Source organism: Camarhynchus parvulus, chromosome 3 (assembly GCF_901933205.1).
Source record: "Camarhynchus parvulus chromosome 3, STF_HiC, whole genome shotgun sequence".
NCBI lineage: Eukaryota > Metazoa > Chordata > Aves > Passeriformes > Thraupidae > Camarhynchus > Camarhynchus parvulus.
In genome coordinates, this window is record NC_044573.1 from 38,191,505 (window position 1) to 38,205,026 (window position 13,522).

The following is a 13,522-nucleotide window of genomic DNA, read 5'->3' on the forward strand; positions in this document are numbered from 1 at the left end:
ACATATCCACAGAAGTCTTCTTGCTGTGCTAAAGCCAGCAGTAAAAGCAAAAACAGGTTTCACAATAGGACACCCATATATGCATATGTACTGGCTGTTTGGTTTGTGAATTTATTTACAACTTAACTATATCATAATAAATGCTTACTGTTCTATTGTACAAACGTAATAGTAAAGGTTTAGGTTTGTTTTTTAAATACAAAGACTGCAAATGAATACATGAAAAAAATTACACACCATGTACAGTATTTATAATTTATAAATGCAAAGTTAAGACCTCTTTAAATTATTGCACTTGCATATTTTTACAAAGATAGTTTATATGTATCATATATATATATATGTGTGTGTGTGTAAATATATATATATATAAAACAAATTTTTCAGCTCACTAAATGTAGTAAAGTTGAATGTTGTTACCTTGAAGTTCTTTCTTCTCCACATTACAGCCCAACCTGAATTTGGAATATTTATGAAACTACTCTACAAATCAGTTTGATCTACCCTAGAAAGCAGTCCGTTATTTTAGGTTTATTTGACAGAGTATACACCCGTATTACAATCGAGCACAGTTTTTGGTCAGAAAGCAAACAAAAGTTATGATGTGCCTTTGCTAGATTGGGATATAAGAACCTAAAGTTTGAACATTAACTTCTTTGTAGTAGTGTGCAGAAAGCCTTTTCTGTATTTAGAATTAATAAATTAATTGTTCCACTTCACAGAACTGGTCCAATATCACAGTGTTTGAGGCAAATGCATTATTTCAAGAGGGTCATGATTGATTTAAGCATCTAATAATCTCTATTTTTTAACATGAACAGTGCTTTTTGCTACTCCTACAATTTTAACACTATATGCTCTAAGTGCAGTCACAGCAAACTGATCACACTGTTTTAAGTTGACACACAGGAAAGAAATCTGTGTCACATAAAAAGATAAATTCCACTCTGCATGTCCGCTCCAATTCAATATGCTTGATCATATATTCCAGATAAAAACCCATTTCATTTTTCTAATGATTACTTATCGAAAAAAAATTACTCTCATGAGTAGAACCATTATAGTAGAATATTGCAAAACCATGCAAAATTCATAAATTAACTGTAACAATGGAATTTGTCATGCTGTAATAAAATATGCAACATTTCAGATGAGTATCATGCTATGTCAACTATTTTTCTCGCTTAGTGCATACCTTTCAGACACATTTTCATAATACACTAGAAACGCTCAGTTACAGCTTCAAACAGTGTTTCTACCTTTACTCGATGTAGGAGGGAAAAGCAGCTGGAATTATTATCAAGCAAAATGCAATTCTAAGAATATAAAATCTAACACTTCTATGAAAGGAAAGACATGTTAAGCTTTTTATGCATTCTTTTGGGCAAAATAAGCTTTAGTAGGATAAAAATGCAAGGAGGAGTGACTTTTGACAATTTAACTTAATGAGTCAGATGTCTTACAAACCTAGGTGTCTTAATCAATTGTGAGTTTGAGTCCAGAACTTTGAACAATTAAATCTCAACATGTCTTTGATCCATGAAATTCAAATGCAGCTCCAAAGTTCTAACTTTTGGTGGGTTTGATTTTGGAAGTGCAGGTACAAATATTTTTTTTTTAAATATTTACACATATGAATCTGTACTCTGTAGATGCTAAGACAGACTACATTTGCTTAAATAAAACAGCCCATGATGACTTTTTTTTTGGCCTAGGTCCTAACAAGGAGTACTATTTTGCCATTAACTTTCTCCTTTTTGCACACCAGGAGATCAAACCAAAAGCCACTGGAGCCAATTTTTTTAAAATTCTAATAGAAATTATACTATAGCAAACATATTTTATGTGGTTTGGATAGTTCTATAACAGAAACAGTTGCTGATTCACTTGTGACATTAATAGAACAACTTAGTGCCAATTTGACAAATTTGCCATGGAGACGTGCCCTCTATCAGTACTTACAAACTTGAAAACATAACAGTGTGTGATACTGCCAAACCTTTTTAATGGCAGGAAACAGAACTAGTAAAGTTATCTTTACTGTCAGTGAGTAAAAGATGAGTGAAAAGCTTTCCTTACACACAGATCAAGTGTGATAAGGAATATTTTTGCAATGCTTTTAAGATCAGCATTTTTAAATGGAAAGGAAAGAGAAAATAATGGCAAATATATTTAATGCAAATATGCTTAAGCAAATATACTTAACCTGCAAAGAAAAATACTCCATCCAGTTGTTGGGGTATCTGAATTTCAAAGAGCATTTTTGTAGTCAGCATAGAGTTAGATAATTTCCATGTAAATTAGGAATCACAGATTCTATCTCAGAAGTACTCTTAGTGGACAAAAGGGTGTATCTGCATTATTTAGCTGAAACAGAATGGCTAAGGAGTAAAGTAGAGGACACAGCATGAGATATTATTCATTCTACTTTGGTGTAATTTTTTCCTGCCATGTTTTTCTTTTTTTGTTTTTGTTCTTTTTCAATTCCAAACCAGTTTGCTGTGATTACCAAAGAATTTCTGCACTTAGAATTGGTAAGGTAAACTAAAAAAAAAAAAAAAAATTATGGGGCTGTTGCTAGGTAACATGCATCACACAAATAAGATAACTTCATACTGAATTCTCAGCCTGTGGGATCTCTATGTACAGCAAAGGCTTAGGTGCATTTATACATAATGCGACTACGGATCACGCACTGTGCACATAAACAGATACTGGCATGTGCTCGACCATAACAGAAGGCAAAACTCAAGAGGCCAAGTTGTTCACATGAAACCCAAAAGCTGGCATGCCTATTAGAGCAACAGAGCCCAAAAGACAGGAGATGGAAAAAGAGAACCTGTGTTCTGTCTTTAGGTCACTACTGTTACAATTGTGTTGCAGTTACACAATGGCTATGGTATCATGGAACCTCCACAAGAGTGCATTATCTGTGAAAAAGCACATAATGCAGTATAGGCTGTATGTGAAAGGTATGAAAAGACTGTGTTTTCACCTACTGTGTGGATCACTATGATGATTTTTTTTTCTCATTACTTTTAAGAGAAAGACAAAGGCAAATTAAGTGTTGTGAAACATATTCTGTACAATTGCACTAAATTTATAAGAGTGGCATTACATGTAAGTCTGTGCATAAGTTTGTAAGGCTGAGGCCTAAGTCAGCACAGAACTGTAAACACACCATTTAGTGTACTTTTCTTCAGTCAGCTATTCTTTCACTAAGAAAGGCATTTCTAAACTTGGAAATTTCTCTAACTAGGGGAAAAAAACAGACAAATGGAGAAGTTTCCTAATTTCACTCATCTTGGGATGGGGGAAAAAAGCAGTTGAAGACATGCAGTGTTACTGTGCAACACAAAAGCTAGTCAATACAAAAAACATTTTTGATTTATTATGATGGTACCACAATCCCTCTTATCAGACCTGACTTCTCTGACAAGGCTTGTCTTCCCAGCAGATAGCATACTTCAGGTATGTCTCCAATACCTTTTAAAATACAGCTCAGCAGGTAGAAATAAAAATGATGACTTTACTTAACTGTGAGCTAGGCAAGGAAATCTTTGCTGTCACATTTAAATTTTATCCAATATTTCTGTCACTATGGATACAAAAACTCCAACCTGAAACTCCCTCTTATATTGGGGATAATTAACCAGTACTTCCAGTGTTTTAATGGAGGAGTTGTCTAGTTTCAAAAAACATCCTAAAGAACAAAGCACCATCACTAGTTCTATCAACATTTCCCTTGTGAGTGATAGACAATTGGCATCATGATGCTTAAATGAAGTACTTTAAAACTTTAACCTGAATGTTGGTTTTCCTTTAGTTTGCAGCAAGAGAATTCACCGTAACCTAAGCATAATTATAGTCTCCAAGGATTCTGCTGGAGTTCAAACTGATTACAAGTAGATCACACATAAACATTCACAATAGCAATGGGTATATTGTTCTATTTATAGCCAAGAACTCCCAAGTGACACTGGTGTTAAAGCCAGCCACAGTACGGTATAATAAAAGTACCATTGAAACCCTTACTAGAAAGATACAATTTAGAAGTACCCCATAAGATTCCCCCCCACCCCCATCAGTTTTAAATTAAGGCCTCAGCAATGTAGCCCATGAGATAAGGCCAGTCTTTTATATTCACAAGTTTTAAGTTCTCTTCCGATAGCTGACTCCAAAACATCTGGGTTGTCATTTTCCCTCTGCTTACATTGTGTCACCGGTGTAGATCAGGAGATTGGCTGCCAGAGTCATTTAGTTGAGGTAACTCCATGGGTGTTACCTTCCTAGGCAGGTCTACTTCTTAGCATTTTGCAGCTTTCCTTTTTCCTTTTTTTCCTTTTTCTTTCTCAAATAAAAATGAAACAAAACAAAAAACAATCCCCAAAACAAGAAGGGGTGCTTTTCAGGTTAAAGCAATCTGTTGCTGCTGTTCAGTCATCAATCTTCACAGGAAGAGAATCTGAGGTCCCAGGAGCAAGGGATTGAGAAGAAATCCATATAGAGGCTTCCTCACCTCTCGTTACTTTCTCCCATTGGTTAAGATTGTCCCTGGAGATGCAAAAAATTGAAGGTAAGACACTGTTCATAAGTTGACTGGGATTTATTTCTTCCTCACAGTAATGTCTGCTGTACTATACTTTGAGATTTATATTTACCTAAGTATATTTAAGTTAGTACCTGTATGTCACCAAGCTTTTATCATCTAGACATTATTTCAGCCTTCAGCTATCCTATTTTGTAATTCTGTATGACTCATATCCATGTCAACTCTATCCTAGCCTACAGTACACCTTCCTTCCCCAAGGCAAGCCCTGAAGCGAGAGGCTACGACCTGCTTCCAGGACAAATTTATAGCCCTCATGGCTGCAGGAAAGCCCAGCTGTGACCCAAGAGAGACAAGACTGCAGAGACTCTGAAACACAGACTCTGGAGCACAGGAGCAGATTAAGCTTTCGGAAACTCCTGCAAAAGGGCTGCCTGACAGTATATAAAATGTTGCACGCCACGATCGTAGTATCAGTTTTCAACTACTGTTGTTATAATCATATTATCCGTCTACTACATTTAAAGGGTACCCCTTCCTTGAGATACAAATGTCTTTTAGTGCCTCACAGCCTGGCCAATCCTGAAGTCCAAAATTGTTCATAAGCCATGAAATGATGAGAAATCAAGCTGGTAATGTTCTAACGATCTGAAGGGGGTACAAACCCATAGTCTTACTTGCTGTGCACCAGTACCAGTACAACTCTAGTGATTGGGAAGTCTGTGTTGAAGATTGGCCTTGCAACCAATGGCCAAATCTCAGCATTCAGTTTTCAAACACAGACAGACAGCAAACCCAAATGTTTCACCTTCATCCTGTCAGATCCCTAATTACTAAAGCAACAGTTCTTAGATGCCTTTGGTAAACAAACAGGATGGCAACAGTACTAGAAGGTCTCCCATGATGTGTCATACCATGATATTACATTGGAATTTATGTGGCAGAGCTCTTCTGATTCTTATGTCACAGCCTTGTCAAAACATTTGCTAAAACAGTAAATAATCTGAAAGCACAGCATACAGCTAAGAGGAGAAAACATTGCACTTTCTGGGGGTGGTGGAAGACATGATCTGATGAAGTCTACCAAAGAAGGCTGGTGCTCTCTAGGGTAACCCCTACACCATTTTCTGCAGGAAAATGCTCTGCTAGTGCTTCAGGCCAGCTCCAAGTTATGAAGCCAGCATTAACATGGCATTGAGCCTCAGCTAATATAATCAGGCACTAAGGATCAGAAAAAATGAACCATCACTGTCTCCTTCCTGGACCTGGGAAAGTAATGAGAATTGCAGCCAAAATATTTTAAAATTATATAAATTTCATTAAGAATTGAGAGACCCAAAAGCACAAGCAAAATAGTTTCAAATTATATGGTCTGAAATAAAGGGGGGGGAAAAAACCCACGTCATCCTCCAAATAAATACACTACCGTGTATTTATACTTTTGTAGACCTACTGAGTACATGGCTAATGCATGTAACACAGGTGGTCTAATAGCTTTGATCTACACAGGATGACAAGGAAAACATTTAAAAATGTGGAATAAATTACCAGACATGAAAACCTTCTAGACTACCTTACTTTATGGAAAACCAGTGCTGAATGCTTTTTTTCTTTTTTTGGTAAGGTATAGATAATGCGATTCATTTGCCTTTGAGCTCCAATGAAGCCCTGGCTCCTAATGTCTGTAACAAATGCCCAGAGGTTCTAAAAATAAAAGCCTTGATGCTGACATGCAGTCTTGGCTGCTTTTGCTGCCTATTATTTGGAGCTGGTGTCTGAGTTTCAAAGAACACAAGGACACAGCAGCTTAAATATTGTGTTCAAGAATGAGTCCTGCTGGTGAAGAGGTGATATCAAAATTGGTTCAGTCAGCAACTAAGGAAACACCAAACAAAAACGAGGCTGTTTCCCTCTGATCACACCAAATAACAGTTACCCATCAAAAATAAAGGAAAAACAAAAATGTAGAGCAAAATCAGCCATTTGAAACATTCTGGAATATTCTAGACCCTGCAATAACATCAATTTTTTCTAACTGGGCACCTGAAATTATATCTGTGTTCTGATTTCCTCTTCTCCATCTCCAAGTCTTAACCCTCAAACTTCCTCTTCATTCTCTTCAAAGAAAAAGCAGAGGATAATTTCAAGGTTAAGATAAAAATACCAAACTGCTCCTCAGAAGACTTTATGCCAGGGTGTGGATTTTCAAGAAGCTCTTTAGTCCTGCAGAGGCTTTATCTACTCATCTACACTTCAGTTCTGCATTAGCACAATCTAAATTAAAGAACACACAACAGCAAGACAGGGAGCTGTCTGTCCAGAGCTCTATCCTGTGTGAAGACTGTGCCAGTGTAGCTTTCAGAAGTACCATTATAACAATTTGAATTACAAACAACAAACATAATTCCTGGAATGTAAAAAAATCATATAATGTCTGCCAGGAGTCTGATTGCTTTTACTTCAGACATCACAACTTCTACAGAGAAACCAGCTCTTGAAAAGATATTCATGCTTGACCTTCAGAATTAGGGAGAACCTTTATCTAGAGCACATGCTTACACGGGTGTTTGATATCCACAAATCAATTTTAAATATCCTCATCCGAGTTCTAAAAGATGAACCACCAAGTAAAACAGGCCACTTTTGCAAATAAGCGTCATTGGGATACCCACATGGCCAGAAATCAAAAGAGATGTGTCTTCCAAGATTGCTGCTCCTGTAAAGTATACTGTGCAGTCTTAAGCACTCCACCTAGCCTCTCTAAGGCCCAGTTTCCATTAAGTGTTATAAAAATTTGATTTTGATCAAGTCTTTACTGTGAGGAGGGTGAGGCATTGGAAAAACTTTGTCCAGAGAAGCTGTGGATGACATATCCTTGGAAATGTTCAAGGCCAGGTTGGATGAAGCTCTGGGCCCTGTTCTAGCAGACGATGTCCATTCCCACAGAGGGAAGACTGAACTAGATGATCTCTTCCAAGGGATCTTCTAACCCAAACCATTTTGAGATTCTATAATTTTCTTCAATAAACCAAATATATTGTTTAGTCTCTCTCTACTAAGATCTCAAAACATTCCTTCAGCTCTTTACATTCTCCCAACAGTTGATGTCTTTATCTACTCTTCTTAAAGCATGGACACTAAACAAAATTCCAGCTGTAGCCCCATTCATGTAAAAACTACAGAGGTATAGTTTCCAATCCTCCTGAATATTCCTTCCATATCCATCTAAGGGTTGCATAGCCATGCCCAGGAGAGGTACCTTAGAGGCAGCTGACTATTAATGATGGCTCCTAGATACTCACTGTTTTCATAAGGTGGTCCTCTGTACCATTGACACAGACCTACATATTCTTCTCACAGCTATATGGAAAAGTGCTTGTGTGTGAAAGAAATTGTTTTGCTAACTACTACATTAATTTCAAGGCATTTGTCTGTTACTTAACAGAAATAATTTAGTCCACAAGATCCACAAAAGGAGGTCATACAGGACAAAGAAAAAGTTCAATGTAAGATAGAATTTAGGGACCACAACATAACAAAAAATATGAGAGAGTACTCTAAGAGCGTAGAAAAATAGACCTTTAACCACTCGACATGACTAGAGATGGCAGACATTTTATGGAACATCTGGGGTTTTCTAGAAAATATGGATTAACCTGAAAATTTTCATGAAGCATTCACTGGTTTCAGCAAACTTTTTGTCAGGAAAGATTGCTAAGGCCCAGGATATAATTACGGGACAGAACTACCTACAAAGCAATCCACCATCATTCAAGTGGAGAAGCAGCCAAGAGGTAAAGGACTCTTGTCTCTTTTCCAGAACAACCCAAGCTCCATACCCACTGTGTTATAGGAGAAAGTTACATCTGCTTCTCCCATACCTCAGTGTTACTACTCCTATGCTCTCAACTACTGAATATTTTCTGGATATTTCTTTTTCTGGTTTTTAATAGAAATTATCTGATATGAAATAAAAACACATGCTAAACACACATTTTTTAAGTAAAGAGAATACTAGCTAATTTTTGTTGTGGGAACCTCATTGAAGTAAAAAGGACACAGAGGGAAATTACACTGAGCCAGTGCAGACAGGGATGCACAAACACTGAACTGTTTCTCTCTAAATGCTCTTGGCATCTAACATGTTTTAATCAGCTGGGTCTGTACATCTACAGTGGATAGCCCCTGACAGTAGTTATCACCTCTGGGTTTCTGGATAGATTAATGTGAGATGATGTGTATCCCTGTTAATATTCATGCAACTTCTAAAATTAAAAATCTGTATTTCCAGACAAATTTGCAAAGCACTCTTGCTTTTTCCCTGACCAAGGTATCAGCTATGCACATTTACTCACCTGCATGCTCGGAGTAGTGGCCCAGTTGGAGGAAAGATCTGTGCAAGGGTGGTGTAACATGGGATGGCTACAGCATTGTAGAACCCAATCTATGAAAAACAAGAATGAAAAAAATAGTGTAATTGTTGCCAAACTACTACACTGGAAGTTACCAGCTAACAGCTCAAAGCTCTTTACTTAATTACTGCTTCTATTAGTTATTCACACTTCTGCATCTCCTTCTAACATCCAAATACTTTAAAATAAGCAGCAACAGTGAAATCTTTGGTAATTACAAGCTGCTTACATGCCCTTCTTTTATGACTGATATGGCTGCTTCAGATAAGGTTTTCTACAGAACCTTTTATAATTCAATTGATTAATTTCTTTTGTTCAGGATATGTCTACCTGTTTGGTGTCAGTGGCAGCAGGAAGTAGGTGGAGATGTTAGAGACATTTATGCAAACATTATACATGTGATGATTTTATTTTTTAAAAAAGGAAGGTTGTGCAGCATTCACAAAACATGGTCAGATTATGGGTTGCTCTGATGTCCTGCAGGATATGCTTGCATAGCTCAATGTACTAAAATGCTGTGGGCTTTGCACATTTGTGAATGGTGTATAGTGTGACCAATGGTTGGTTTGTAGTTGCTTCTCATGTATGCAGTTCAACAATACACTTTTACCATCATCATATTTAGGGAAAACTAAATAAGCACATTTTTAATGATATCTGACTCACAGAGGCTCAGGGGCCTGTGATGGCTACAATGTCACAGCTGAATTGTCATGACATTATGAAATTTTTAGAAAATGTTACTTATATATTATCAATGAAGACAGATTGCATTCAGATTCATTATAACATCCCTCACTTATCCCAGACTGTTATGATAGTTACAATAGTGTACTATGAGCCCTTCCTTTGGACGGAATTTTTAAATGCCTTTTCGTGAAATACTATGTATTGTACCATGACCAAAATATCTCTTTTTTTTAATAGTCCAAACTTTGATCCTTATCCAGAAATTAAAGAGCAACTCTTGTTTTCATCAACACAAGGATTCATCCCATACTGCTATGTAAACAAGTCTTCTGCATACTTTAAATAAAAATAACATACATTTTCTGAGCTATGAAGCCAGATGAAGTACTTACAGGGATGAAGTACTTACAGTTCAACCAACAGAAAGAAACTGCAGCTGGCTAGAAGGCAAGGCTACATACAGATGGGATGTCTGCTCATCCACACTATTTCATGTACTGCCTCATTTTCTTCCCATTTGTTTTGCATTTTATCTTTTCTTCTTGTTTGCTAGTTTTTAAGGGGAACTATTTTATTTCAGTGGAAAAAGATTACTCTGTAATTGTCAAAAACTAAAATAGGACATTAGATGCAGTCACCCTGTAGACCTTCTGGCTCAATGAAAATCGCAGAATCAAAGAATATGATGAGTTGGAAGGGACCCTCAAGGACCATCGAGTCCAACTCTGCATAGGCCCATCCCCAAGAGTCACGCCACTGTCCAAATATTTCTTGAACTCTGTCAGGCTGGTGCTGTGACCACTTCCTTGGGGAGCCTGTTCCAGTGTCCAACCACCCTCTGTGTATAGAACCTTTTCCTAATATCCGACCTAAACCTCCCTGACACAAATTCAGGGCACTCCCTTGTGCCCTGTCACTGGTCACTGCAGAGAAAAGATCAGGGCTGGACCATCCTCTCCCCCTTCCCCTCATGAGGAAGTTGTGACTGCTGTGAGGTCCTCCCCTCAGTCTCCTCTTCTCCAGGCTGAACAGACCAAGTGATCTCAGCTGCCTCTCATGAGGTTTCCCCTCCAGGCCCTTCGCCATCTTTCTTACCTTTCTTTGGACACTACCTAAGGGCCGAAAGAACCACTTACTCAGATAAAAAGCATTATTGACACTTGTAAAAATTCAAGGTGATTGTGGTCTTAGCTAGAGCTACAAGTACAAAGAAAGGAAAAAGTGATGACAGCGAAGAACACATTGTCATTTAACCAAAATCTGAAAAGTTTTCCCCTGCTACTTTAAAAAATAACATCAAATCCAGCAGTCTGAATAACCCAATTTCAAAAGCAATATTCACTAATATATTAAATGCTTTTTTCCATACATGTTTTATGTATAAACAAGAGAGTTGTTCATACTTGACCCTGAGGGACTTCATCTTTCTTATCTCTGTCCATCATAGGAATAGGTTGAATACCTGTTTTCTTCATTTCATCACCCTGGAGAAAAGTAGAGAGAGAGAGATTAAGAAAACAAAAACAAGACTATTGTGACCTGAATTTATTTCCATCTTCTACTCTATGTCAATCTAAAAATCCAGAATTTAAAATAATGTGTGGTATCACTCTGAGGCAATCTCAGAAAAATGCACAAGGAGAGGCTCATTTTGTACATTCACGTAAGTGATAATGCAAACAGCAGATGCTGTAAGTCAATGTACACATATTTTCCTTATTTCCAAGTGTGCCTCCATAATAAAAAGCAACTGGAAGACTAAACCAAAAGAAATCATTCTATTCTGCTCTATCTGCTCAGTTAGTCTCATCTTTCAAAATATCTGTTTAAAGCACCATAATACAATGACCAGTAGAACGCAACTCACGCATCCAAGGTAAAGCTGAGTAAACCAGATGAATTTACAGTGTACCCTCTTGGTGAATTTTTTTCTTTTATTTATATATATACACATATATATATCAACCTCTATCTTTATTAACTCATTCTTGGATTACGAAAAATTAACATCTGGACTGGTGCAATTATGTTCATAATTCCATCTTTACTATTTTTGAGTATGGAAAATCAGTTTTATCCTTCCTTCTCCACTGAGTTCACAAGATTTGCATTCAAAAGCAAATTTATAAGCAAAAAGGTTGAGTATGTAATCAGTGAGGCGTGTCAACATTATACCTCCATTCTACCACTCATAAGAACACGCACTTTCCAGTGCAGGCATTTCAGAAAGTGAGTGCTGAACTAGATCTTTGAGCTTACACAGTCAGCATTTTTCAAATATTTTGTTGTAGTCTGAGCTGTTTACAATTAAGAGAACAAGAACATGTGAATACGAAATACACCCAACACGAAGCCCACATCTGGAATTTCATAATGAACATGCAACAGGCAGGGTAACAATCTTCACAATAAACGCATGCTACACCAACTTCACAGGCCTGGTTTCTATTTTATGCCTGTGTAAAACAAATAAGCCCACGGAACACTGCAAGATTCCACAGGGCACACAGAAGAAAAGAAAAACACTTTATCATACACACGTGCAATAGTAGTCCTGAAAATACAACTGTGTCTCCTAAAGTTGCATAACTGCTCTATGCAATTTATTCCTTATCCCCAGGGCAGTCACTTCCACTTAAAAATTAAACAATTAGGATATTTACATTGCAGCATATGACACATCAGAGACTGCATATTTATTTATGAACATTATTACATTACTACATTCCTACTACATTACATTACTAATTCCTTGTTTCAATTCTCAGTACATATTAACTGTTGAGTAATGTTCTATGTATTGAAGACCCAGTTCTCTATGAGACACTGTTGTTGATCTGGCTCACAAAGACTCAAAAAAATTTAATGTTTTTCATATTTACTTCAGCATTTTCTGTACTCACACTATATCTTTATAAGCACGTTCTGAGGTAGCTGACCTGGAAGCTGGTTTCATATTTTGCATTTCTACAAAAACTACAGTCAGTGACTGCTTCTATGTTCTGTTGCTTGGTCACTTTATGTTAGGACATACTTTCTACATTATCTTGAACAGAGAGAAGAAACACTGCCTGAAAATTAGATAGCTAACTCAGCTCTTTAAATAACTTCAGAGTAAGCAACGAACACACACATGCACCATTAAACTCTCTTCAAAAAAAGCACACCAAGATGTTGATTGAAAAATACTTATAGTTGGGTTTTTCGTTCCTGGATGCTTCTGTTTATAAGGAGAGTAAACAAAAGAATCACACATACCTCAGCCCAGAACTCTGCATATATATCATTTGCTGTCAGTCTGGTAACTGGCCACAACTTTGTAACAGAACACAGATCACAAGCTGTCATCATCAGGCCAATCACTCTATCTCTAAAATATAATAAAACAACATCAAATTATAAGTTTTGTAAAGAATTAATGTTTGCTCTGCAAAGATTTAATTTGCCCTTCCTCAGCTGAATCAGCAGCAGTGTATACACACTATGAATTTTTTCCCACCTATTGTTTCTTCCTCATTTGTTTGATTCTTTGGTAAGGCACAGCACAGACTGTTCACTGTATCCCTTGCTGTATTCCCTACATTGTTTGCAACCAGAGTTCATTGACCATCCTCTACACAATCACATCTACAGACAAGGGCACAGGATGCCTGCCTGTTAAAACACTCATATGCCTCTCTATAATTCTCTAAATATACAGTACAAGTGTATAAAAAGAAAGATGACATATCTTATTGCTGCATTTCTTTATTCTTTAAAGAGAGGAGAAAAAAGCTCCTAAAAAGAGCAAAGACTACTTCTGAGTGTCTCAAGGTGTTGTCATTGGTTTGTTGGAATGAATTCAAACTTTAACACAACAAGAATCCAATGC

At 37.0% G+C, this 13,522-nt stretch overlaps 1 protein-coding gene across 3 annotated transcripts in view; it reads right to left on the reverse strand.

Annotated features, from left to right (window-relative positions):
* Positions 1 to 518: 518 nt before the first annotated feature.
* Positions 519 to 13,522, reverse strand: part of PDE10A (phosphodiesterase 10A) — a 166,434-nt gene continuing 153,430 nt past the window's right edge. For 2 of the 3 annotated variants that reach the window (XM_030944703.1, XM_030944705.1), the window contains exons 19-22: positions 12,910 to 13,021; positions 11,055 to 11,135; positions 8,905 to 8,993; positions 3,831 to 4,554 (exon numbers count right to left, since the gene is read on the reverse strand). In XM_030944703.1, coding sequence (XP_030800563.1) covers positions 4,437 to 4,554; positions 8,905 to 8,993; positions 11,055 to 11,135; positions 12,910 to 13,021 — 400 coding nt within the window. In that variant the 3' untranslated portion in view covers positions 3,831 to 4,436. Of the gene's footprint in view, positions 4,555 to 8,904; positions 8,994 to 11,054; positions 11,136 to 12,909; positions 13,022 to 13,522 lie in introns of all 3 variants that reach the window. The other variant, XM_030944702.1, reaches the window with a different exon arrangement.